General features: G+C 40.6%; 1 protein-coding gene across 12 annotated transcripts in view; it reads right to left on the bottom strand.

Annotated features, from left to right (window-relative positions):
- Window positions 1–27,973, bottom strand: part of ZMYND8 (zinc finger MYND-type containing 8) — an 84,204-nt gene that overhangs the window by 54,775 nt on the left and 1,456 nt on the right. For 2 of the 12 annotated variants that reach the window (XM_081867525.1, XM_081867522.1), the window contains exon 1: window positions 3,079–3,201. The exons of 2 other annotated variants lie outside the window; for them this stretch is intronic. In XM_081867525.1, coding sequence (XP_081723651.1) covers window positions 3,079–3,092 — 14 coding nt within the window. In that variant the 5' untranslated portion in view covers window positions 3,093–3,201. Of the gene's footprint in view, window positions 1–1,993; window positions 2,653–2,672; window positions 2,874–3,078; window positions 3,947–10,450; window positions 10,498–10,846; window positions 10,932–27,973 lie in introns of those variants that run through there. 8 more of the 12 variants (XR_014157883.1, XM_081867528.1, XM_081867532.1 and 5 more) reach the window with 8 other exon arrangements.

The raw sequence follows: 27,973 nt of genomic DNA, 5'->3' as shown, positions 1-27,973 counted from the left end.
CATTCCTTTTTGGACACTTTACATAAGGAACCCTTTCCTTTCCCTGCAATGTCAAATGCTATCAATAAGCTTACCCACTTCCATTTAGCTCAAAACTAAAATAATACTGCTACTCAGAATGAAAGACATGTGGTCTTTTTAAAGCTAATGTTTTTATTTTATTTTCTAAACCAGAACGCTTTGTTTTTCAGTTCTGTTCTCTGCAGAGTCAATTACAAAAGTAACCGAATGATGTCTAAATAATGGTGGTGAATTATATTCATACTGGCCAAGCTAAAAAATATGTAGCTGCTAAAAATAAATAAATTGGAATTATAATACTTCCTTATTGCCAAAACTACTGTTTTCTATCAGAAGACCAAATCACAGCTATGTTGCTTCATACAAACTACAGTGAACAACAAAACTTTCAAGATTCAGTACTGTCTGGGCAAAAAGATTTAAGTATTCATCTACCCACCCTCTGTTGTTTAAAGACAAAAACATCACCTGGCTCAAAAAGGGTGGGATGGGATGGCACACCGTGCTTCTAAGGATATGACATCCATAAAAGTGACTGTTATACTTTGCAAAAACATTTCTTTTTAATTGGAATTCCTCAGTTTGGCTGAATTTGCTTTACTTTGATGGAACAAAGATGGGAGAAATTTCCAGAAGGCCTCTCTTAGCCTTGTTACAGTATTTGCCAATCTTTAACCTATCCTCTGTTTCTATTGGCTCAGGCTCTCGAAAGAGCAGCATGATTGGTCTGATCTGGAAACAACACTGCTGTCTCTCCTTGCCTCAGACATCTTGCTGCAATGCAGACATTTATATTTTGTGAACTATGAAAGAATTAGCATTTGAACATTTAAAAGGGTGAACTTCAGGGGACTTGTGATGCTGTGTTTCATTATGTGCACAAGGGTAGTCCATGCAAATATGCCTCCCCCTGTCAACAATACCTCTGAAGGTGCAGATTTGAGAAACATCCTTCTTCAACAAAACCTAGGGGAGCCATTTTAATTCAAGCTCATTTTCTCCAGCTTCTTCATAAGATCATATTGTGTAATGTTAAGATTCCACACCCAGCTGCTAATGTGTAATAAAGTGCTGCAAGAAAAATACATCTGAGCACAGTTTTGACAACCACTGGAACTAAACATTTAAGGTATATTGGTAATAAATTCTAAAATAGCATAAAAGCCCGATAATAAATGTCAGCTTCTTTAGAAATGGGGGGAGGGGAAGAGAATAATCTGAATTAGGTATTCTTAATGGTACATACTTTGGAGCTTTTCAACAAGCGATAGAGCTTAAGGACAAAATCATAGTAAAAGGGATACTAGATAGCAGTTTATAATCATCATGAGGCCCCTGCACAAATGGTGACAAGGCATTCTTTCAGAAGATACATTTGTATAATATTGTGAATTGCACTGTTACAAAACTATGCACAAACTGAACACACAGCAGAGTGTAATGCTGTGAGAAAATGTTAAATGAAAAGCTGCTTGTTGAGACATGCATACAAAATGTCTCAGTTCCAGATTATTTTAAAAGCACAAGATACTCAAAAGTGGTTCTAAAACCAAATTTCATGCTGGATGATATATCATAGGATAACAAAAGCATAGAGTTACTGAAGGATAGCCTTATAACAATGTAGTAAATTACTTTGCTGAGAACTAGCACATTCATCACACTTCAAAAGCCTGAGGAAAGTCTGAATTGAGCTTTAACCTGCAAATGCATTAATTAAGGGGGTCTAGGAACAAAGAGTAAGCAGAATTTTGTTTTCAGAGGAAAACAGGAAGTATACATTTCATGTGTGGCAGAACATTGTGAAAAGCACTCTGTTTGAATGAACAGAATTTTGAGAATACAATAATATTTATTTTTACTGAACTAGCTATCCACAAAAATTCACTAGCTGGATTAATTTTGCCCTGTTAAAAGCAAAAGATTGAGAACTGTTTAAAATTATCAAAGAATAGTATACAAGTTTACTTACCAAGTGTTCAAGCAACCATCTCATTTTTCCCAGTAAATAGGATACAAGAAGCTGGCAGATTTGGGATTTGACCAAAAGGAAATTTTTGAAATAATTACGTAGCATCATGCCAAAAACCAGAAAAGCCCGAAAAGGAGGAAAAAAATGAACATGTAATGCTCTCATGAACCACACATGATTTTATATCACTCCACCTCTGAGAACTGTGCCTGATTTTTTACAGAAGAGAAAAGCACAGTTAAAAAGTCAAATCATTTTATCTGTACTAAATAAAAGGTAGATAATAGTTAAAAATTGAATTGTCTTTAAATAAGTAAGACACTGGAAGAGATGCATAGCTATGCCTGGTGGATTCAGACCTAGACCTTAACTATTTCTAAAACCTACAATAAGAAAGTCATTTTTAAAGAGACAGCTTGTAAGCTATATATTCTCATCCAGAAAAATGCACACACTGCTTCTAAGGATCCTGTTAAAAAAGAGAGAGTTAAATATCCATTTTAAGTTAAGGCAAAACTGCACAAAAAACATGATGCAATAGCAATCCACCAGTTAGGCCCAGTATCTTCAATCTACCATTAGCACTATTTACTGCAGTCTAGGCTGCTAAAAATCCCATATTTTATCAGGGATAACTTAGCATAGCTCTTCTTTTCACTGTTTGAAAAGGTAAACTTGCCTGTTCTGCTGTCTGCCATTATCCCTGCTTGTCTCCCTGTAGGGCAGTTAAATGCATCTGCTCCCTAGCTTCCATTTTCTCTTCAGCAGGCATGTGACACAACAGACAATAGTGCAGGCAAACTGCTCAGATACAGAAAGCTGCTTTGGAAGAACAGTATCTTGACAAACTCTAAAAACCACCATCCCCTTGTGAAGAGGTATGTATGCAAACGTTTTGCCAGTCTGTAAAATAAAGCTATGGCTAATGGCTACTAAACCATGTGACCCAAGAAAGCAAATTTAAACATTTTCAACTTAATAAAGTGCTGTGGGGTGAGTTTTGCGCGACAAATCACAGAGAATCACACTGTTAAACCACAACTCATAGGTTTTAGAGGAAAAAAATGTAAAAAAGTAAAGCTTACCTCTGTGGATGCATTGTTAACACAGTGTTATGTCAATACTTATAAAACATGGAGGACAGGCTCTCAGTACTCAGACAGAAAGGGCTTGGCACTTCAGCTTGATGATCTGTCTTCCTAATAAAAGCTAATCCTGGATTGGCTACTTTGGAAAATCTGAATGTAAAGCTTCAGGGGATTGGCTGAAACACTTCCTGAGCTATTATCTTTGTGCAGCTCTGGCAAGCAGGAGCCATCCTGTGCACAGAGAAGACAGGCTAAACTAGGCCTGTTTCAGCAAAAGAAACTTAAAAAAAGAGCCACACACATATAAACTCCTTGCAGAAAGCAGATTTTCAAGAAGAATAAAGTGAACACTAAGTGCTAGTCTAAATAAAGAATTTCTCAAACCACATCTGTTGCTTCTGCTTGAGGTTTTCTAAACATGGAGGTTTCCCCAGGTCACAAAAGCTGTTTTTGCTACAGAGAAACAGCGATTCTGAATAACACTGTGAAAAGCACACTACATAAAGGAAGGAAAATGTTTTGAAGCAGAACACACAGACACAGATACAGTCAGATACACAAACATATAATAAAGGATCAAGGTTAGTGCTGTAGTTCATCTATTATAATAACATCTACACAGCTCAAAAAGCAAATATGATTCTCTCTCCTACACACACACAGAACACACACACACGATTGCCGTGAGCTGTAAGAACCCACATTCTGGATTTTTACCCAACATATGTTGCAGTGCCTAACAAAAGTTGGATTATTAACCAGGATTCTGATTTCCTAATCATTTAGAATGTCCCTTTCCTAATTAAATATAAAGGATGCAGAAAATAGCTACGTTTTTCAGTAGTATGCTGCATGCTGTTTTCACAAACTGCCCTTCCCTCATCCCTAAGGCCTTCTAAAGTTGTCAGTTAAACAAAAATCTCGCTTGCCTATTAGTCTGCTGCAGCTGCAGCTTCCTGTCCATTAACCCTATCACATTCGGCTCTTTTTAAGATGCAGGCCTTGTGAAGAGTTGAGTTTCAGTGTGTGGAAAAATACCAGAACTGCTTTCAGAGCAGGGAGGAACAATGGGAGTGCAGTCTGAATTTAGAAACATTTCATGTACAGCCCTCATTTAAACTAGGTCTCTAAAAATGGGAAGCAATTTTAAAAGGTTGTTTTAAAAGATAATTTATTTACAGTACAATCCCGAACGTAACTACTAATAAGTAACCACTGTTGTTTATCAATGGTACAGGTAAGTATACACAGGACACTGTAGCCAAAACTGGATAGCCTGATTTGGGGCCAGTTCTTAAGCACTTCTATGTGTGTGAAAAAGACACACACCTAGGCTTCATTCTTTTCCAAAACAGCCAGTATTTCAGTTTTGCTACGATAGGCCTTAAAAGATGTTGTTATGCTGAGGGAAAGGAAATAGTTCTAGATGAAACATTTCAAAGAACAGGTTTTCACACAGGTTCTCCAGTAAATGCTTACATTTATGCTGACCTTTTTCTGTATTCACAGCTAAAACAGTTAAGAAAACAAAAAGGCCCAGCTGCACCTACAAATTACCATGCAAAGAAACGTGTATACCAAAAGAGAAAGGCATATTAGCAACCTTGTATATGAACAGACCAAAATAAGGAAGTGTGAGTTTGCTGAAAGCAATTAGTAAAGAAAATAAAGAGTTCTGAGTATAAACCTCAAATAATATATAGAAAAGCCATGGGAGCAGGGAACCGATAAGCAAAGGTGGGTAGGTACACAAGCAAGCAACAGCATTCTGTGGCCGCAAAATAGAAAGGCTAGCAACCAAATTAAATCTATTTCTTAACTGCCCCAATCTCAACACTCAGTAATGTAATCAAAGTTAAGACCGAGGGATGAATGGACACGGACACACACACACACACCCCTTTTGATTGTGGATTTCACTAAGTCACATGTGCATAATCCAAGGCAAAGAAATAATCCTAGGCTCTCTTGCCTCATGCTGTGGCCATGCTTTTCTAAGATAACCATCATCTTTACACTTCACAGGAAAACTCAGTGCTTATGCCACTAAGAAGATGTATGTCCTTCACCAAGGCTGTTTTTCAGGCTATACCAGCAAATTATGTTTAATACTGATTTGATATACAAAATTCTAGTTTCTGCGAGGCAGAAGCTTTTTGCCTTTCAAAACCTAATCACTGTTTTTCAGGATGGTGAGCAGCAAAACTCAGAATGTACCTTCACAGTTTTTGTCCATTTTCAAAATGCAGCAGGAACTGAACAATATAATAAAGGGGAAATATATATGCCACTTAACCATCTTCAGTGGAAACTAAGATAGGCAATTTCTGAGCAATTTTTCTAACCCTAGCAAAATCCCAAAGTGTTTAAGGGCAGTAAAATGTCCCCCAATGAAGCCATGTGTATTGTGTCAGAAGGGCACATTATCTGCTTCCCTGTGTCATATATGGCATTTTTAAACCACAATTGCCTGAAACAAAAAGGCCCCCAAGTGCTAAAAATCTACAGATTTCATTGAATCTTTTTGTTTGTGAAATCTTTTGTGAACATTAAAAAAAAAATTGTGGCTAAAACTTGGGGACATTGTTTACTACTCTGTAGGTGACAATATATTAGAAATAGGTCTACATATGTGCAAATTCAACAATGAGAAGTAAAGTAAGCCTACAGCTTATGTGGGGGTTATGTTCCAGGGATTGTGTCTAAAGTCAAAATTCCATATAGTTAAAACACACTAGGTTCAATGGTGGGTGGGATTGCTAAAGTCATTTTTCCTGGAACCCCACCTCTTTTTTAACCCCCTTTTTGCCAAGTTAAATGTGCACAAGTTAAATGTGCGTAAATTGTGGGCTTGCTGTACACCAGTGGGGGTGGAATTTTTAACCCCATTTTTGCAGCAAGAGGGAGCTGGAAATAGCAAATCTACTAGGTTTTCTACTATCTGAGAGCAGAATACTCATGGAATGCTGTGTCCTGTTCTGGGCTCCACAAATTAAGGAGGGTGTCGGTAAGCTGAAACGTGTGGGCGGGAGGGCAACCGATCTAATAAAGGGTCTGGAAACCAGGTCTTATGAGGAACAGTTGACGGAGCTGGGTATTTTTAGCCTGGAAAAGAGGAGACAGGAGATATGAAAGCCATGTAGCTTAGGGGGTGTCACGTGGAAGATGGAGCAAGCTTGTTTTCTCCTGCTCTTGAGGTTAGGACTCGAACCAATGGCTTCAAGTTACAAGGAAGATTTCAACTAAACATCAGGAAGAACTTTCTGACAGTAAGATCTGTTTGACAGTGGAAGGGACTCCCTTGGAAAACTATAGACTCTCCCTCTTTGGATGTTTTTAAGCAGAGATTGGATGGCCATCTGTCTTGGATGCTTTGGTTGATATCCCTACATTGCATGGGGTTGGACTAGATGACCCTTGGATCCCTTCCAACACTGCAATTTTATGATTCTGTGCATGTTTATATCCAGGAGTCTCAGAGACTGTTTTAATAATTTTAGGATACCCAATGTGGTGCCCTTCAGAGGTTCCTGGACCCCAGCTTTCATTAATCCAAGCTAGTAGGAATCATGATTAGTCTAGCAACATCTGGAGGGCACCTTGTTGGAAACTCCAGATAAAAGTACAGAAACCTATGTTTCTAATCTAAATGCAAAGGAATGGGTGGTGACAACCCACACAGGATCAAATTCATTCCCTACAGGAGAAAGAAGGAATCACCTGATAGTACTGCTAATCTATGGGATATTATTCAGTATTTGGAACTACTGAATAATAAAAGACCACACACTTAATCCGAATTCTTTATTATTCTTCTGGTAATTCTTTGTATCCAGTGGTTTTATAGATCAAACGATAATCCAATAGGAGTTTATATCAGATAGTTAGAAATCTGGCCGTGTTTTAGAACACTACCTTAAGAAAAACAGTTACAGATAGGTAGCCGTGTTGGTCTGCCATAGTCAAAACAAAACAAATTCCTTCCAGTAGCACCTTAAAGACCAACTAAGTCAGTTCTTGGTATGAGCTATTGCAGTCGTTAAGAGTCCTCAACAGGCTCATCACAGCTATCTGCCAATCACCCATTCCCACCACCCTTCTGAGTAATACCCCTCCCCACCTTCTCACTATATAGAAGGGTCTGGAAACTTCTGTTTCAGTGTATCTGAAGAAGTGTGCATGCACACGAAAGCTCATACCAAGAACTGACTTAGTTGGTCTTTAAGGTGCTACTGGAAGGAATTTGTTTTGTTTTAAGAAAAACACTTTAAGATAAGAATCAAGAACGTAAGAAGAGCCTGCCAAAACCCCTTTAGCTCTACCTCACCTCCTCTTCCCAACATGGTCAACTGGTACGAGTGTTGTGACAGTGAAGATCACTAAAAAGGACAAAAAAGCACAACCAGCCTCTTCCCACAATCAACATATAACACATACAGCTGTCGCGTTTTCAAATGGCTGCTATACTGGAGAGTACAGGACTGAAGTTTGAAGGTATGGTTATGGTCTGAAGGAATAGGAGGGCACCACCTTGCTAAAGCTAAGCAGGACTGGGTCTGATCAATGCCTGCCTGGGAGGCCTCCAGGGAACTATGTGTATGCTTCCTTGTGTTCCATGTTAGAAGAAAGGAGGAATATAAATGTAAATAATAAACAAATAAATACACTCGCTCTTAGATAGGGAGAGACTGAAAGCACAGTAACGTTCTATCCATGTAATGGGAGAGCCTGAACATAGACATTAGACAACCAACACTGTACAGTAATGGACAATTATAAAGTGTGCTTCCTGGTGGTAGATGGGGGGCGGGGGGGGATCCAAACAGTAAAACATGCAAACCAAAGGGATCAAATCATTGCAGGTAGAGAAAGGAAAGAATATTCCTTTAGTTCTGCAGTACAAGACAATGCTGCTCATGTAGTATAACACATTTCTTGGAAATACTTAGCTACAGCTTTAGTGTGCAGTTGTTTCAATAATATATGACATTTCAAGAATGGGGGGGGCACGAATCAATAGGCAAATGTCTTGGAAGTCTGATGCTAACATGGAATGCTAAGCCACATACTAGGCATGTGGGGAACCTGTGGCCTTCCAGTTGCTACTGGATTACAAGTCCCATCAGCTTCAGGCAGCAAAGCCAGTGGTCAGGGATGATTGTGTGAGGTGTATTCCAACAATGCCTGAAGGCAACAGGTTTTCCACCTCTGCCATAAACAATAGTTTTGTAAGCCACTTGGTGCATGAGCTGTGCGTTCTGAGTGCTTTGCTCCTCCCCTTTGTATGAATCATAGAATTGTAGAGTTGGAAAGAATACTTAAGGTTGCAGGAATCTCCACACACTATCCCCCATCCAATTTAAATCCATACCAGACCCTGTTTAGTTTTGCAAATGTGCTAGCAGTTTTATTGATGCACCACTAGGAAGTCAACAAACCATGACGGGGGGTTTGATGGGGGTTTGTTTAGCATCATGTATAAACCTGTACCTAGGGTAGCTTTTGCCCTAAAAAAACACACACAATCGCTAACAGCAAATCATGGTTTAAGGCTAGCTGGAGATCAGGGTTTGTTCTGGCGAAACAAAGTACATTTGGGTTCAGACGTCACACTAAGCCCTTGGTGGTTTGTTTACCCACTTGTACAAAGGAAGGGGTGAAACAGAAAGTGCACAAGCTACATGCACAGTGTGGCTTACTAAAACATAGCTTTGGCTTAGCATTTATATGTAATCACCACTTGTAAAACTGCAATGGTGCTTTTCTAACAATGAGAAATGAGCAACTAATATTTACTTGAATTATTACATCCTGAGGGGGAAAGATTATTATGGGAATGTGGCTATTTTTTGCACCATGAATTCATTTTATGAACTTTAAACAGATATTTAATTTGTATTGGACTGGACACACGTTCCAAGCACAATTGCTCCCAGCGGACTGCACACCCATATTAACACCAAAATGGCTGCTAGCAGCAGTGTCAGTGCTGTAGACAAAGCTTCTTTTGCCTTGCCCTGTCTAATACAGAGGAGCATTTTGCAAACTGCACATGTAGCTCTTATTTACTCTTGGTGCATTAAAGTTTTAATGATTCAGAAGCCAAGAAAGAGAGAGAGAGAGAGTCCACTATGGAGGCTGCCCGTGTGGCTTTATTTCACTGGCAGCTCTGCTTCAGTGTTATTCATATCAAGAACAACATTCCCAAACAAATACAACTGGTATACAGTTTGATTCTCTGTGGGAAAGACGTCCTGGCTCTGGGAGTGCAATGGCGCTGATGGTGGCTGGGCACATAGCCAAAGTGACACATTCAGTCCCTGGAGGGAGGATTTGGTCACATATCAGCTAGTAATTTAATAGCAGCAATAGCTAGATGAGGCCTCAAGTTCTGCTCTTCTAAAACAACAAAATGCTTTACTGAGCTAAAGCAAAGGGCTTTTAGGTGCCAGTAAAAACAAAGACTAATTGGGGAGCCCTCTCAGGTAGTTCATGTTGTTTTGAACTCAAAGGCAAACAGCAGATTTATCTCACTATGGTAAACATATCCTTTAAGTATTTTAAATTAGGAAAGTGGAAGAAATATTGGAGCTTGATCTTCCCCCATTTGGAATGATCTTGCATGCTAAGTCCCAAAAAGAATGGAAAGCATTCTATGTTGTTGAAAGCAAGGAAGCTTTTCATGCTTCAAGCTAAGGCAACTGAAAAAACCCCTGCTGCAATCAGTGAATGAAGTGACTTATCCTGTAATAAAAGGCCATTAAAATGCATGGCCTACTGCAGGATTAGCCAATTGCTTTTCCTGGGGTGTGGCTATTTGAGAGTGTAGGCTGCAGAAAAACAACAATGAAATGGGAAGGACAGGCAGGAAGGCGGAAATAGAGGGCTAAAGTCAGAGATGTTAATCAGTAGCAGTCTGAAGAACCCAAGTGGTAAAAGATGAAGTGGGGGTTGAAAACCATGAAAACAAAGCCTAGAAAGAAACAGAAGGATGTGGGAGAAGAGTTGTTTTTTGTTTTTTTAAATCAACCACAAGCCAGTAGAAAACTCTAGAAACATGGCACTTTCCCTCAATTCTTCTCTTTACAGATTGCCTCAGAGAGAGTGCATTATTACCCATAAGGCAGAAGGGAGGGAGAGTCGCTCCCAGAAAATGCCACACATGGTACTTATGGCCCACAACACTACAAATAAGAGCTCTCCCTAAAGAGCAGCCAGTGCCTGACACAGACAAAAGAAGATGCTTTTCTGATCACAAGACATGAAAACAGTAATTGCTGAGACATGTTCAGGCAGAAAGGAAAAAGCTGTGTAGAAGAAAACAGGCAACATGAGCTATATGAAAAGGAAAAATACGGTAGATGCATACAGAAGTAGGCTGCTCAACTATGCATCCTACAAAGGAGTCAGAGAGCTGTTGCAGATGGTTCACTGTACCAGATAGGAGACTGAAGCAGCATACATGTTTCTGAAATGGGGGGAGAGAGGAATATGTCCACAAGATTGATAGACAGAAGACTGTATTTCAAAAGTAACTGGAAAAAGATATATGACTTCACTGGTAGTATTATTGGCCTATGCACATTTCAAGGGTCTACATTAGTAAAGTAGTTCAGAATAATCTTTTTAGCATCATGCAAGTAATAAAAAAAAAATCCCCAAAGAGAAGGTGCTCAGGTACTATATGAAACAAGTATTTTGCATAACAGAAATTAGAAATAAAACATGAGATACAAAACAGTCTTACCTAGTATTGAAAGCTTACCTTCTGGTTAAAGTTTTCTAAACATATGAATTAACAAGCAAGCAAAGGGTATATGGAGGATGTTGGCAAACCATCCCGGCTAGTGAACTGGGGGGTAATAATGGGTAAATGGAATAACAATGCCAACTAGCCTTCAGCTATGCAAATCACCTTGAGGGGTAATAATAGCCTTTCTAGCCTACAGCTGCAAGGGTACTGTTAGGTAATATGACAAAGATCAGGATGCATCCTGTTATCTCTCCTTCAGTGTTTCTCAAGCAATTTAGACCAGTGTTTTTCAAAGAGTGGGCCTTGGGCCAAGACTTTCAGATGGGCTTCTGTGCCAAGGCAGTGCCTCCTTCCAGTCATGCTATGGCCTTCTAGTAGGAGCAATGCCAGGAACAGCATCTTCTTGCATGCTGAGTAAAGGTTGCCTGGTAAAGAGGGGAAGGGAAGTAAGGTCTCCCTCCTCTGAGAGGAAAGGGCAAGAGGTGGTGTTGAAGCAAATTAAAAAATGATATAATATATTATTAATAATAATAAAAAGGGAAAAGAAATGAATTGGAAAAGAGAGGGAACCTGTTATAAGTGAATATAAAAAGGGTAGACGACTTCCAGGTTAGCGCCTCTGGCAATGGCGGAATTCCTCTGATCGGGAGGAATTTACTCCGTGGAAACAGGGTCTGGCCGCCACGGCGAAGGCGGAGATCCACTAAAAATCACAGGCGGGAGAAGCCTGTGAACCTGGGATTCGGCTGGCACCTTTTGTGCCTCCCCTACTCGCGGGGAGACCCGGTTTCGGGGATCCGGAGCAACGTGGGGTGAGCGGCGCGGTGCTTCGAATTGATTGCTTCTTTCACGGAGTGAAGCTGCATTGCTGTTGCCGGAGAGCGCTGACTTTTTCCTGTGGACAATTCGATTTTAAACAACTACCCGTGAGTAGAACGGAAAATTGGATCTATAAATGTCTTAATTTGGCACCGAAACGGGAAGGTTTCAAACAGGAAGTCCGCCTTCCCCTTTTGTAAATAGATTGAAGCAAAGACGCTGCAAGCTAAGGTCTTGGAAAGTCTTCCGCAAAGGATTAAACTTCCATTGATTAAAACTATTAAACCCCCCTTGGAAGCAGGAGAAGAGGGGGGAAATTTTGGATCGCACAAGCCTGCAGGAGAGTGTTGAAAATTAAATCACCACTGCTCTGAACCTGGAAAGGGGCTGCCAATAAGACTGACGTTTTGAAGTTCATTGCCTGTGAATAGAACGTATCTTGACAGTTAGCTAAATAAGAGAAATATATTGTTTCCATTGTCCTCTTCTGCGTTTAAAAAGGAGGAAAAGTAACTGAAAATTGAAACTATATTTACTGTTTGAACTGTGCTTAAAAGGATTGACACAAATAGAAACTGTTTTCCTCTAGAGGGAGCCTTTGAAACTGTTATAAGAGCTGAGCTGGGGGAACCAGCTGCAAGATAAGAGACTGTGAGAATCAGGGATTGACCTTGGACTATTTGAGAATGTCGACAGAAGAAGCTTTAGTGATTGCATTATGCAAGATAAGTCACTCGTTGGAACAACTCCACAAGAAGACAGATGTTATGACTACTAAAATTGATAACTTGGGACAAAAAGTGACTAACCTGGGACAAAAAGTGACTAATTTGAGACAAAAAGTGAACATCAATACAGAAATTATTCAGGATCTGATACATGAATCTACTTTGGCAGGGCAAATTGTCGAGAAGGCGAAGGAGAAAGTTGCTGTTGTTGAACCTAAAGTAATACAAGTGGGAGCCCCAGCCTTACAGAGGCAAATTGAGGACTATAACTTGAGGCCTTCTATGATTGAATTTAGAAAAAGGCACATTTTGAGGATCGGAGCCCTGCCTGGACTGGAGAAGGAAAGTTGGATAGATCCCTTCAAGCAGGGATTTACTGACTTTTGGGATTTGGACTTGGGTCGTGAGGAGATTGGAGCTGTGGGGGCCTTTGGATTTGGAGGAATTTTGAAACATGTCCTGAAATACCTAATGGATTTTAGATTTAACCATGGAGATTTGGTTGACCTGTCGAGAAGGAATAAAAGCATTGCTAGGTTGGAGCTTCCCCGAGATCTGCTCTTCAGTATCAAAGGAAGGAAAATAAGAACAAGATCAGTAGAAGACAAAGTAAAGTGCAAGTATAAATATGAAGAAGACCTGCAGAAGGGACTTGGAAAAGAGTTAAGAGCCTCGGACAGAAGATCACCAGGTTGATGGACTATTTGGAATTGACGAATGACTGGCAGTATCCGAGACCAGGGAGAAGAGATGGTGGAAGAAGATTGGAAAAAGTTTTAAAGTTTATTTTCAGAAATAGAAATATTGTAAAATTACTGAGTGTTAGAAAAATGTTGGAATGAGATCTTATGACTTTAGCTGAAATGTTATAAGGAGTTAAGCATAAATAAGCATTATAGTATTAATGGAAAATAAGGGTAAAAATAAGTTAAGATATTTATATGACAGAAAATAGAGAAAGATGGAAAGGAATTGCTGAAACAATTAATAGAAGTGGAATACAAAAAGGGAGGTGAGAGGAGGTCGATGAAACAAGGGTATGAAAGATAGACTACTGAAATGGTATAATGTATGTTTTTAAATTGTTTTTGTTTTGTTTTGTTTAGGTTAATGTTGTGTTATGTATTGTTTATATATTGTATTGTATTGTTTTTTCCCTTTCTTGTTATTGTTTTTCTTTTTGTCTCTTTTCTTCTCTTTCCTTTTTGTAAGTTTTAAAAGTAATAAATATTATTTTTTTAAAAAAAAACATAAGTGAATATAAAAAGGCCCAGTGAGAAAGGATAAAAGAAACAAGCAGGGGTTGGGTGGGGGACAGCAGGGGCTGGGTGGGGGGCAGGGGAGTAGGAATAAGGCACAAGTTGACTGAGAAAGAAGAATGGGGGGGGAATTACAGAATATTTGGGGGGGGGGGGCATTCAGAGCTATGTGGTGCCGGAAAGAGAAAAAAATATTTTTAAAAGGCTTCTGCACTTGGAACCTCTGGATTAGAATATTTTGCCTAAAATGTAGGTGCTGACTCACAATACCTCCAGAGCAAATTTTATACTTAGGTTGAGGAAAGCTAAGCTATGGAACTCCTTGCCACAAGCAAAACATTTTGACAATGAATTTAGCAATTCCCAGTTATGAATTATATATTAGTAGAATATGTCAGTAATTGGCAGCTAATTATGCCAAACTTTGCCTCCATGTACCACCATTTTGTGATTGGCTCTGCCCCTTCACCATTTTGTGACTCCCAGTAATTTTCAGCAGTCTCACCCTTGTGGTAAGAAGTTGGAGAATCTCTGACCTCCCTTTCTAAAAAACCTGGGGCTTCCCAACCATGCATCTATTCTACACCTGTATGTATGGAAATTATTGCTACTGTTCTTTTTGGGAATCTATCTATTAGTGTAGTAATCTCACACAGCTAATAAAAGTAGTGAAGTAGTATGGACAGTATGGTTGCACAGTCGTCAGCAGGGATCCATCTTGTAGTAACGAGGTGGGGCTTTTCTACTGTGGTGGCCTCTTAATGGAATCATCTCTCCTCTGAATTATGGCAGGCACTCACACTGATTATATTTATGCACCTGCTGAAATCTCATTTATTCTTCCAAGCCTTTGCTGGCAGTTAATACCAATCTCTTCTTAATCTGTTTGCTTTCGATTACTGTTTTTCCCGTTTTCCCTTTTTTAAAAGATTATTGTATAGATGCTAATATTCCAGTTTTTACCTTGTGCTGTACATCACTTTGTGGTTTTTAAACGAAAGGCAATAGAAAAATATTTTAAAATGAATAACACCGTTCCACACCCTGACCACCATTTTTATCACCCTCCTCTAACAGTCAATCAACATTTTGAGGGGTTTCTATGTCATTCCCAGATGCAGAAATTAAACAATTTAACGTATGGATGTATTTGGGAAGCTGTCCCGCTTAGGACACTTAAAAATAACAAACTAACCTTGAGTCTGCCAATACTAATTCAAGCTTTCCCTTACTTTTGTAGCCAAATCTGCTCAAACCATGGACAACATACAGCTACTACTATATAGGCAAGTGAGCTCTTGCAACAAAAGGTTGCAATGCTTCTATTGAAGGTCCCAAACTCCCCATTCCACAGCCCTAATTCTTCCCACTCCCCAACAGTCCGTCAGCATGGGGGGAGACTGTGGATGTGGGCACACTACATTAAATTCTTTAATTCCATATACATAAAATTATTTAATTTCCATTGATATCTATGGGCAGATGTCTCTTTTCTGACCCTAGGAACATGGAAAAACAGCTTCCTCATGTGAACTGGAAAGTGACCTAGCCAAATAATGTAAAAGCTTTTATAGGAGTAACAAGTGAATGCAAAAGGACCAATGATGATGGATGAAATAAATTTGGGGTGGGAATTAGGTACAAATTTAGTTTGAAAAGGGTATGGAAGAAATTACAGGACATGAGTAAAAATATCTGGATATATACCTCTACAGGAAACCTCTGTACTTAGCTTGAGGAAAGCTGAACTATGGAACTCCTTCACACAAGCAAAATTTGTGATGAAGAACTTAGCAATTTCCAAAGATGGAACAGATATCATTAGAAAGTAATGTCAGCAATTGCTATCTGATTATGTCAAATTTTATCTCCATTTTGTGCTCTACCTCTGTACCACCATTTTGAGACTAATGGGCCTTAATAAATTTTAGCCATCTCAAGTGGGCCCTGTGAGTAGAAAGTTTGAGAGAACTTCTGCCTTAAGCAGCCATGTTCTACTGTGCCTTATCCTTCCGCATGTAAACATTCAACCCATTGCTCTGTTAGCTCTAGTGAAATAGGATTTGCAAGTATATACTTGTTTTTAAACAAAAGCATGTTTCCCACGTTTTTGTGTGGGTTCTGAATACTTCTTGTCTTCCATTAGCACAAACTCCTTCATCTCCATTTTAATAACATTCGGTTGCAGTGTCTGATGCAATTGCCTACAGACAGCTATATGGTTGCCTTGAATTATACAGCAGACTATTTAAAAGAAAGCTAGACTCCACCCATAGAATCTCATGTTTCAAATAGATAAATGGCTGGGTTAGAGGTTTTGCATTTCTGGAATTGTTCCCAGTCAAACTATTAACCATGCCTTAAAAGACTGATATTTTGATCTAGAGCTCAGCAAACCAGCTGCCTGAAACACTTGAGTAAGATGAACCAGTTTTCTAGCATGCAGAAAAGCTGGAGGTCATATCTGTGCATTTTTTTTTGCCTATTTGAACAAAAAAAATTACCATTTTTGTAGCTTGGGATATTTCTTCTAGCAAAGATTGCACATTCCTCATCTTCCTACAGGCAACTTGAAAAACAGCAAGTAAACTCACATTGCTTGCAACAGGATCTTGACATGGTGTGAAAGCCTTTCTGATTAAACTTGTTAACTCTCAAGTGTTCTAACAAAGCTGATGCCACCAGTAAAGGACTGCTCTGGTTCTATCTTGGCTTGTGATCCAGTGTACTAATGGCAAGTTGTAACGTGCATGAATTGACTATATTTACTTGATAAAATTTACACACTGCTTGATTGTAAAAAAACCTCAAAGCAGTTTACAAAAGATAAAACAGTAAAATCAAGAAAGATTCACAACCATACTTTAAAACATTCAAAAGTTAAAATACTAAAACAGATTAAAATTATCCCAACTTTCTAAGCATCTGGGTAGGTCTGTCTAAACATAAATGTTTTTAGCAGGTGTCAAAAATATTACAGTACAGTGAAGGCTGCCTGCTTGATCTCAACAGACAGGGAGTTCCAAAGTTCAGGAACTGCTACACTAAATTATCAAGTTCTTACAAATGCAAAACAGGTATTATGTGGCACCTGTAAAGGTAAAGGGAATCCTGACCATTAGGTCCAGTCGTGACCGACTCTGGGGTTGCGCGCTCATCTCGCTTTATAGGCCGAGGGAGCTGGCGTTTGCCTGCAGACAGCTTCCAGGTCATGTGGCCAGCATGACTAAGCTGCTTCTGGCGAACCAGAGCAGCACACAGAAACTGTGTTTACCTTCCCACCGGAGCAGTACCTATTTATCTACTTGCACTTTGATGTGCTTTCGAACTGCTAGGGTGGCAGGAGCAGGGACCGAACAATGGGAGCTCACCCCGGCGCGGGGATTCGAACCGCCGACCTTCTGATCGGCAAGTCCTAGGCTCTGTGGTTTAACCCACAGCACCACCCACATCCCCTGCAGCACCTGAAGGTAGTGCCAATTCCGCTGATGAAAGTGGTTGAGTGGACACATGTAAGGTAAGGCGATCCCATAAATAAACATGTCCCAAGTTGTTAAGGGCTTTATATACTTATAGTAACACCTTGAACTTGGCCTAGGAGCAAATTGGCAGCCGGTGCGGATCTCTGAGCACAGGTGTTATATTCTAACAAAAGTCTCACTCCTGGAGCAATCATGTTGCAATGTACTGCACAGTACTAAAAGCAGCTACTGTGGCAAGTACTGAAAAAGTCCAGGAATGACCACAGCTGTTGAACCAGTCAGTCAGTAAAAGGCACTTCTATCCACTGAGGCTACATGGTGAAGTCTTCTCACTTCTTGTACCATGTCAACTTCACTTGGGAGGTACCTTGTTTAAAAACACTCCACATCAAAATCATTATTTTCATGAGTAGGCAGACAGACACCTTCAGATAGGCAACCTTCCCCCATACTTCAGCTGCAGGATACTCCTTAGGTACTAAAGAGTATAATGGCCTCTTTTGCACCAAGGCAGTATTAAAGCAGTTAGTCGCAAGAATTCTGAGGAATACTGGCCCAATGATGCCTGTGTATGGGGGTGTGGGGAGATTAAAAGGGCAATGCTAATACTCAAAACTGGCACAGTTCCTTTTTTCATATGCTGCGTGATGTGCAGTAATATACTATTTTAGAAATTCATATTGTTCTGGAGGACAAGCATGCAGCAGAGGCTTAGTTACATTTGGAAAGAATTTCCTTACTGATCACCTTTCAGCTTTTCTGGACCATCAGCATTTTGTTTTTTGAATTATTATTTATAAAAATTATTTATATACCACTGTATCAAAAATATGTTCCAGCAGTTTATATAAAAACTACAGAGTAAAATCATTTTAAAAAATTAAAAAGTTAAAAGCAAAAATAAATTAAAAACAACAAAAGTTCCCAGGGAATCCTCATGGTCTATCACTGTACTTCAGGCAAGATGAGGCAGCTAAGCATTCCTTATCAGCTAAATGTTGAGCCAAAACAACTACTTTCCCAGCGTCTGTTCTCCAATTAAAATATGCAGCTGGCATAGCTCAGTTGGTAGATCATGAGACTCTTAATCTCAGGGTCATGGGATCAAACCCTATGTTGGGAAAAATATTATTGCATTGCAAGGGTTGGACTAGATGGTCCTTGTGGTCCCTTCCAACGCTACAATTCTATGATTCTATTTGGCTTTTAAGGGCGCATGAAAGTAAAACAGATAATAAAGATATGCTACATGCCTGCAAGTTGCAATTAACACTGCTGAGCCAACTGACTTTAAAACTATTCAAAACATAAACACTCTAGAATTAGAATATACTGCAGAGCTCAAATACAACAGCTTTACTCATCAACATCTTTCTAGTTTTATTAAATGTTATCCATATTACTATACTAACAAAATAGAACTTCCTGAGACAAACACAAAAACTAAACCAAACCAAGGCTGGCATGAGATGTTACAAACACAAGAAAAAATAATAAAGCAGGTTATCTGGATGCTTGTGATAAGATACAGACAGGTAAGTGGAGAGTATAATCATAAGAAATGGGAGAACAAGAGGTGTGGCACACATACTTACAAGATATACAGAAACATAAATCTATAACTGAAACTATCAGAGGCACAAGGAGTACCAAAAATAAAAGGCTCTATATTACATTATGAAATATTTTCAACCAATTAGACGTTACTTATCGCAAATTTCTTGAGAGACTTGTGGAAAAGGCCAATGTAAATTTCCCTTTATATATATTCAATAAAATCCCACCAAAAGATGTTACCCTTGATTTTTTCTTTCGAAAAGTGAGGGTACAAGGGAGGTTTTTCATGTAATTCAATTTTTCATATATTATTCCACCTTAATGTGGTGTTAATTTCAGACAAAGAAGAAAATACTTTTAAAGGAAACAATAAGATATGATTTAGCCATGGTGAAGTCTGTTACTATTAAATGCATTCAAGGTCAGAAGGAATGTTTACTCCTAACTTAGCCAAAGACCACAGACTCTCTTACTGGGACTCAAAAGGCTATTGGCATGACTTAATTTCCAAAGACCTCGGAGCATTGAGAGGTGGGGTTAAGAGGATAAAGGCAGACTACTGCATGCAATTGTGGGATGATGTCAGCTTCATAAGCATTTTGATATTTAGTATTTTTTAAAGGATGAGCAGGCAACACTGGAGACAACAGGTGTAATGCTACTACACTGCTCATGACCAATTATATGGGTGCCAAAGTCAAACATAACATTTATGACCCATGTCTTAGAGCACAGGTTATGGTAAGAGTAAAGTGGCAAGTCAGAGAAGTGATTATAAGTCAAGTAAGGGGTGTCAAACCTTTCTGCCTCTCACTGCTTTCCCCTCACAACTGATTCCTTCCAGCCACATTACTCCTGCTTGGCATCAAGATCAGAAATAAATCCAACTACTGGGGGGGGGGAGGCAATTTGGGTGAGAAATTGTGGTGCAGAAGAATTCACCCTAATCAGCATTCCAAGACACTGGTTTGCAGACATTCTGTGTAGTGCAGTTCTAGGCACACATGCTTGCACCAGGCAAGTGCTAACAAATGGGTGTTGCTACTGAAGTCTACAAGTACATGACAACTGCTGCTGGCAAGAAGCTTCTGCTGCCACTGCCATAACCCAAAATGCCAGTTAACTGTGCTGGAAGGAAGAAATTTAGAACCAATTGACCCACATAACAAACTGCTTGCTATTTTTCTCGTTTTAATTTTAAAAAAATGCATTTCAGCTTGATTCATGTTCCTGGTTTTGTTCTTTGTGAACACATATACTTCTTGTAGGGACGCGGGTGGTGCTGTGGGTAAAACCTCAGCGCCTAGGACTTGCCGATCGCATGGTCGGTGGTTCGAATCCCCGTAACGGGGTGCGCTCCCGTCGTTTGGTCCCAGCGCCTGCCAACCTAGCAGTTTGAAAGCACTCCCGGGTGCAAGTAGATAAGTAGGGACCGCTTACTAGCGGGAAGGTAAACGGTGTTCCGTGTGCTGCGCTGGCTCGCCAGATGCAGCTTGTCACGCTGGCCACGTGACCCGGAAGTGTCTGCGGACAGCGCTGGCTCCCGGCCTATAGAGTGAGATGAGCGCACAACCCTAGAGTCTGGCAAGACTGGCCCATATGGGCAGTGGTACCTTTACCTATACTTCTTGTGGCTGTGGGGATGCCCTCAGTTACATAATTTGTATAATGTTATTAGCTGTCCTGATGTGAAATGCAAAAAGGCAATTGATTGTTCATGAGATTAGTTCTCTAGAAACAGATAAGGGGGTGCGATGCAGATGTGATGATGGAAACCACTGGTGGTGATTACTACCCAACAATGAAAATGTGTATGACCACAAATTTTCTTTATAGTTGAACTATGAAAATAACAAAAAAAAAAAAAAACACTAAGCTGAGAATTGTCAGACCAAATTAGCCACTTAAGCTTCAAAGAAAGGAAAAATCCATCTTAAACTTCAAATGTGTGGCATTGGTTAACGTACGCTTCTAGTTGTCTGCTAGTCTATAAGAAGTAATAATTTCTTCCAAGTGAAAACCTTGCTAGGCCCCCTGCTGTCACCCTGCAACACTATGTATATATAGGCTGGATGGCTTACTAGAATATTTGTGGGTTGCTATACTTCAGTATTTGTCTGTCTGAGCAAAAGAACCTCTACACAAGAAAGATGCCTAGCAACAGTAATTCATTCAGCTCAAGTGTCTTCTCTTTTATCCCAAATTCCCATTCCTTAAGTTTGTGTTGGCCCTAGTTATGGGTGACCAATGTTGCAGATTAGGCTGCAATCCTAGCCATGTCTACTCAAAAGTAAAAAGGTAAAGGGACCCATGACTGTTTGGTCCAGTTGCGGACAACTCTGGGGTTGCGACGCTCATCTCACTTTACTGGCCGAGGGAGCTGGCATACAGCTTCCGGGTCATGTGGCCAGCATGACTAAGCTGCTTCTGGAGAACCAAAGCAGCGCATGGAAACGCCGTTTACCTTCCGGCCGGAGCGGTATCTATTTATCTACTTGCACTTTTATGTGCTTTCGAACTGCTAGGTTGGCAGGAGCAGGGACCGAGCTACAGGAGCTCATCCCATTGCAGGGACAGGTTAGGATTGCATCTTTTGGCTATTATCTATCTTGTGAAGTTTGTCAAACATCTCAGCCCTGAATGCATTTATCTTTAAGTAAGTTGGCTGCACTTACTGTAGCTTCCTTTTTGTGCCCCGTCCAGGTAGTGCAGGCATAGGCAAACTCGGCCCTTCAAATGTTTTGGGACTATAACTCCCATGATCCCTAGTTAACAGGACCAGTGGTCAGGGATGATGAGAACTGTAGTCCCAAAACATCTGGAGGGCCGAGTTTGCCTTATGCCTGAGGTAGCGTAACCACTGTTCCTTTAACTTTGAACTTGCGAACTACACTTCCAATGGTGTCTCTAGGAACATTCAGTGCCTTCACTATCTTTTTGTATCCTGCTCCTTATTTGTAAAGGGCAATTATCTCTTCCCTTACCTTCCTGGACCATTCTCTTGACTTAGTCATATTTCTAACATGCAGCCAAATTTGACACTCATGAAATACCTGAGCTGACTAGGGGTTTGCTGTGTTCCACCTCAAGCACACCTGGTGCAACTAATGAAGCCCTTGATTAGTTGCATCAAGTGTGCTTGAGACCACACCTGCTGTATTTGTGCTGCTGTGAAGGATTCTATTCAGGGGGTGAAATAATAGTGAGACTGGAGAAGCCAGTATGAGTTGTATTTTCAGCTGATTTAGGGGAAATCACTTTAAGTATCCATTGTGTTGAGCTATTTCAATTGCTTTTGTTTGATTTGCTCATTGCAAGCAGCTGAAAGTCTGTAAAATTTGATAATAAAGCTGATTTGCAATGGGGGTTGAATAATTTCGATTGTAACTGTAAATCAAGTATTTGCTTCCAATAAAGTATACTTAGGACAGAAATTAAAAATGCTGTTCATCCAAGTTGGGTTGAGAACCCGCAAATTCACTCTTAAATGTCACATTTTTCTGTGATAGGGCCTTTTGGAGTTACTCTATGTATTGCTTAAATTTAAATTAAATTCTAGCTGTAGTCTTAAATCATTTCCAAGTACAGCCTGCTATAGCCAACTACGTCATACTCTGAGTAGATCCACTGAAATCAATGGACTTAAGATAGTCATGACTGACCTTTAAGTCCATTCCATATATGACTTAATCAAATATCACCCAGATGCTTGTGCCATAAACAACTGTTAAATGGTTGCTCTGCTTGTGTCATCTTCTACCTTAATGTACTCCATACTCCAAGTTACCTAGTGTACCACCTACTTAACTAAAAAAAATAGGAACAAGAGAGTGACTTGGAGGAGAGGAGTAATGCAGGGTGTTAATAACTGCTTCTGCTTTCTCCTCTTGTGTTAATAGAAATATAGCACCCTCTTGTGTTGCCTTGCGTTGACTCTAGAGTCATGAAAAAGTTTCATTAAAAAAGAGCAGGGGCTGTATTTTTAAACATCTCTGAAGTATTAGTCTGAAGCAAGAGTTGCATAGCCACACAAAATGTAAAGATACTTAAATGTGCACAGTTAAACAAATAAGTCATTGCCAACGCATGCATGCATGCACATGGACATGCACAGGTCCTCCTGCAATTGCTAAGAAGATTCCCACGGTGGAGAGTGAATCATAAGACAAGGAAATACCATATTACAAGGTGAATGGGAAAAATGAAATTATTTTAGACCTTGTTCAAGTAACCAGCTCAATGAATGCACCTACTGCAATTCAGCCTTTGTGTGACACTCCTCCAAGTTTCAATTCAGTTAAGATTATGTACCCATCCACATGTAATGGTCTGGTCCTGGCTTGGCCCCTGAGCCAAAAAAGCCCAGGGATGTTACATTCCCAGGACAAGGCCTGGCCAAACCCTGGAGTTCCAAGGTAGCAGCTGGGTAACAAGGCAATTCAAATACACAAGGTCTTAAGAATGAGTCAAGGTTGAGCAGTCCACAGTGAGGCAGCCCAAAAGTGGGCATGGTCCAATAGCAGAATCATGAAACAAAGCCAAGGTCAAACACAGCAGAGTACTGTAGTTCAAGAGCAAGGTATTAGTAGGTGACAGCCAGGGAAGCAACCAGAAACTGGGTTGCACACAGCTGAGAATCAATATTGTTCCACAACTATCAGTTTTCAAATGGAGCATGATGTACCGTATTTTTCGCTCTATAGGAAGCACTTTTTCCCCTCCAAAAATGAAGGGGAAATGTGTGTGCGTCCTATGGAGCGAATGCGGGGGGAGGCAGGCAGGAAAAGCCCCCAAAAGCTGCACACAAGCTCCGTGCTGCTCTTGTCGGCTTTTCTTCAGGAGGGAGAAGGGACTGACGTGGCTAGTCTCTTTAGCCGCGCACCACCTCTCCAGCCGGGAGAGGGTCACGGGGCTAAAGAGGCCATAGCCCCGGGCTTCCCCGGCAGCCTCGAGAAGCTCGCAGAGCAGCGGGAAGGCTTTGTGCCTTTCCGCTGCTCCCCGACCTGCTCTTTGGGGCTGGCAGTGGGGGAAAGCAGCGCTCCCCCCCCACCAGCCCCACAAGCTCGGGGAGCAGCGGAAGGCTGCGTGCCCTTCCGCTGCTCCCCGACCTGCTCTTTGGGACTGGCGGTGGGCTTTCCCCCACCAGCCCCAAAGAGCAGGTCGAAAGGAACCTGAAGCCTGGAGAGTGAGAGGGGTCCGTGCACACCGACCCCTCTCGCTCTCCAGGCTTCCAAGGTAGCTGCCTGAAGGCGACTGAATGCACCCTGAATGGCACCTTGTTTTAGAGGGGGAGAACAAGGGGGAAAAATTATCCCCCTCTCTGCGCAGTGCCTCCTGCCGCTTTGCTGAAGGGGCGCTGGGCAGAGAGGGGGAGATTTTTTTTTTCTTGTTCTCCCCCTCTAAAACAAGGTGCGTCCTATGGTCCGGTGCGTCCTATTGAGCGAAAAATACGGTAGTCTATAGTCGTCCAGACCTAGCTTCAACTTGTTAGCCCAACTTTCAAGGTTCCTTGCTTCTTAGAGCCCTTATTCTCAAGGAATCTGGTTCTTCTAGGCCTTGAGGCACACACGTGAGGGCGATCTGGCTGCGACATCTGTCACCCCATTGATCACCAGGGTTGATTCGGCTGATCTGGCTGGCTAGGCGGGTGTCCCCTTCCTCCCTCACCGCTCCATGTGCGTCCCTCCCGAAGCTGCACGCTCGGTGGAAGAGGATGATCATCCCAGATAGAAGGAGTGTACCGTTCTTCGGTCAAGGGTATACAATAGCACTCTTATTATCAATACCCATTAGTATTACATTCTTGAGTACGTGAATACAACTATATAAAATAACTATTACAGACAAACAGAATGATTTTGGTTTTCTAAGCCTTATAGTTCATTTAAATAAAGAAATCAACTGAATAGGATGCAGGATATTTAGAAAATGAAATGAAACCTGTTTCTTCAGAAAGTTCAGCCAAATATAAGCTCATAGCAGTTCTTAACACCTGTATTCAATTACAAGAGATTGAAAACATCTAAGAGGTGTATTCTTTAGCAACTGATGCTTTTTTGGTGACGTGAGGTGCACTGATGATCTTACGGAGAGGCCAGAATAACCTCATGAAAAACCTGTTGCCTTTCCATCGCATGTTGGGGGGGGGGGGAGGTCTAGTATTCCAGAATTCTAATCTTGTGGAAACATAGGAGATTAAAAGAGGAACTACATGTCTAGCTGAACAATGACAAACCTGGTTATTGTCCACATCCAATAATTGCTGCCGGTCCAGGAGCTCACCCGCCCCCCCCCCCCCGGCTTATGCAAGGGTTACGTTCTGGGCCCCAGAGCACATAAGTGAAATCATATGAAGGTGGAGCACCCTCTAGAAAGTCCCTGAACACCCATTTTTTCCTGTGCTCCAGCTCCCTCTCCTCCTCGCTTTCCACACAACTCTCTCTTCAAAAAGAGCTGAAGTCCTTGGGCAAGCTGGAGGCTGGAGGATGTGTGCCAAAGCAGCTGCTGCTACACTATTTTGCATGTCAGCTGCCAGGCGGGGAGGCTGAGCAGCCTAAACAAATCTCTGCTCTGCCCCAGGTGTTTTCGGGGCTGCTTCTTCCCTCACTGATGCCCTCTTTGGGCTCCAATAAGGTTCTCCTCAGGAATTACAATGACTCTCTAGTTCTCTCCCTCCATTTCCTGGCATGGTTCTATTTATTTAATTATTTCCCAATGTCACACATGTATGGGGTAGCACATGAATAGAACATGCGTAAGGGGTGTGTGTGCCTGTACTTTGACTCAGTATCATCATCTCTACCTGTCATATCTTTCTCATACTGGTCAGAGAAAGTGGCATAAAACAGATGCCTCCCAAATCACGCTCAATAGCCACCTCCTCTTCCACATAGAAACCTGGATGACGCTTGTACGCATGCCACACAAATGAAAATATTGAGAATCCATTCCAGATCTTTCAAAGAAAAAACATTGTATTAGTACAGTGGAATACTAGCTGAATAAAGACAATATAATGTGACAGTATAGCAAAAAAAATCCAAAAAACCCCCATAAATTATACCTCTATCAATGGTAAATGTGGAAAGGCCCTTAATTAGTATCCGAAGGAAGAGTCTTTTCCCCTGGGTTCAACCAGACCATATTTATCTCTGAAATGTCTGTCACAGATTAACACATTTGTGTGAAATTTCTATCATTGATTAGCTAGTATGAAAAGTGTTAATTTAAGTACCCATCAGAGGAAAAGTTTATCAAGCACTAAACATATTATTTAGTAACTGACACTCTGACAGATCACATTCGCTGTTCCCTACAGGAAAAGCAAGTTCCTACTAGACCACTCTGCAGAAAATGTCATTCACTTCTGAATACCACTCTTTTTTTTAAACCCACTAAGTAAATGACTGTCAGTAGCACAGAAATCTTGGCAGCATGAATAGTAACTGCAGCTTAATGAGAAACAGCCTAAAATATTACACTGGACGCTTGGTACCACTCACTCTGGCATATAGCTATAATGGAGAAAATAATCCATAATTTGAGATTTCAGCAAGGACTAGAACCACCAGACAATTTTTATGTGATTTGGGATTCCTTTATGACATATACAGTGGAACTACCATTTTCAAGACAAACTTCGTCACAGGCCTGACAAATCTGGAAATGTACCAGTACTTCATGATCTGCTAAAGTTGGTAGTTTTTACTTGGACGTTATTATTTTAACTCATATTATTATTTTAACACATTCTCCATGTCTGTTTTATAGTTTTGTTTTTCATCTTTTGATTTTCATCCTTATAATTGTTTTATCTGTTTTATATACATTATAAAAAGGAATAAAAAGCTTTACAAACAAAACAAAACAAACTCAATTCAGAAACGTCAACAAAACATTTTTCAGGAGCAGCTATTGCAACCTTTAAGGTAGTGATGGCCAAAATTGGCCCTCCAGTGTTTTGGGACTCCAACTTCCATCATCCCCTAGCTAACAGGACCAATGATCAGGAATGATGGGAATTGTAGTCCCAAAACAGCTGGAGGGCCAAGTTTGGCCATCACCGCTAAGGTATGCCAATAGGATGACTGAAATGAGGCACCACATGGCAGGTACACATGCTCCCTCCAGCAAAGATTACAGATTGTTTTAACATGCAAAGCTCTTTTACTACTATCTATCAAACCTTTTACTACATTGGTTATATCTGACCTTCTCCCAACAAGAGGAAGTTTGTTCAGATCACTCAGAGGCTCTAGTCACTCACTGGTCAAAGTATATAAAAAGAATGAAGAAATTATCAACACATGGAGCAACATTGGAATCATATCCACACACTTCCTTCATGTCTCCACTTCACATGTCAGCATCACATATGCAGTTCAATATGCGCCTATCAGAAATGCACAAACTTTAAAGCTCAATACAGGAGAGACTTGCTAAAAATGCACATAAATAGGACACGTACATAGGAACAAATATATGTATATAACTTTTAGACTGTACCAATCCCAAGGAAGGATGCAGAGGTGTGATTCTGCTTTCCTACTGCATATTGACTTTATGTACACTGCTGAATATATGATCAGAACAAGAACTGAATATTGGGAGATACATGTTTAATCAATACATTTTTTAAAAAATCAAGTGTTAAAGCTTACATTGAACCTATGCCCATGCAAACATAATAACATTACTACAGGTTTCCTAGGCCAGCAAGTTACAAGAGAAAGTTTACTAAGATGCAAATTTGGCAAGTTTTTTCTTAAGTTATACAAATTCCTAATGGCGTGCTCTAGTCCATGAGGTCACGAAGAGTCGGACACGACTAAACAATGGTATTATAGAACCTGATTCATTTCAATAAAATTATTTGGTAAAACGCCTTAGGGATTTTGGCTTGCCAGACTTCTGCCTGGCCTGTTATGAGCTTTTTAGCAGCAGTGTGATCTGCAAACACTGGCTACATTGCTTATCTATATGCAGGACCAACCCACCCATGCATGTAACAAGGTAGGCAACTGCCTTAGGAGGAGGCAGGATCCACAGAGGCAGCAGATCCTGATGTACCGTAGATCTTTATTCGCTGCTCCCTTGTTCCTAATGTATATCAACCCCTCTTCCCTCACTGGGAGGGGAGCACCAATTTTGTGGTTCACCTCAGGCACCAAAATGTACTGGGTTGACCCTGTCACCATGCTTAGAAAAGCTTCACCTTCCAGTCTGTGTCCTGAAACAGTTGGCAGCCCTTCAGTTTGGCTGCCAGACCTTGTTAATCTGTGTCACTCCAACTTC

Source organism: Podarcis erhardii (genome assembly GCF_964252035.2).
Source record: "Podarcis erhardii genome assembly, chromosome: 6".
NCBI classification, from domain to species: domain Eukaryota; kingdom Metazoa; phylum Chordata; class Lepidosauria; order Squamata; family Lacertidae; genus Podarcis; species Podarcis erhardii.
This window is presented reverse-complemented; position numbering and strand designations above follow the sequence as displayed.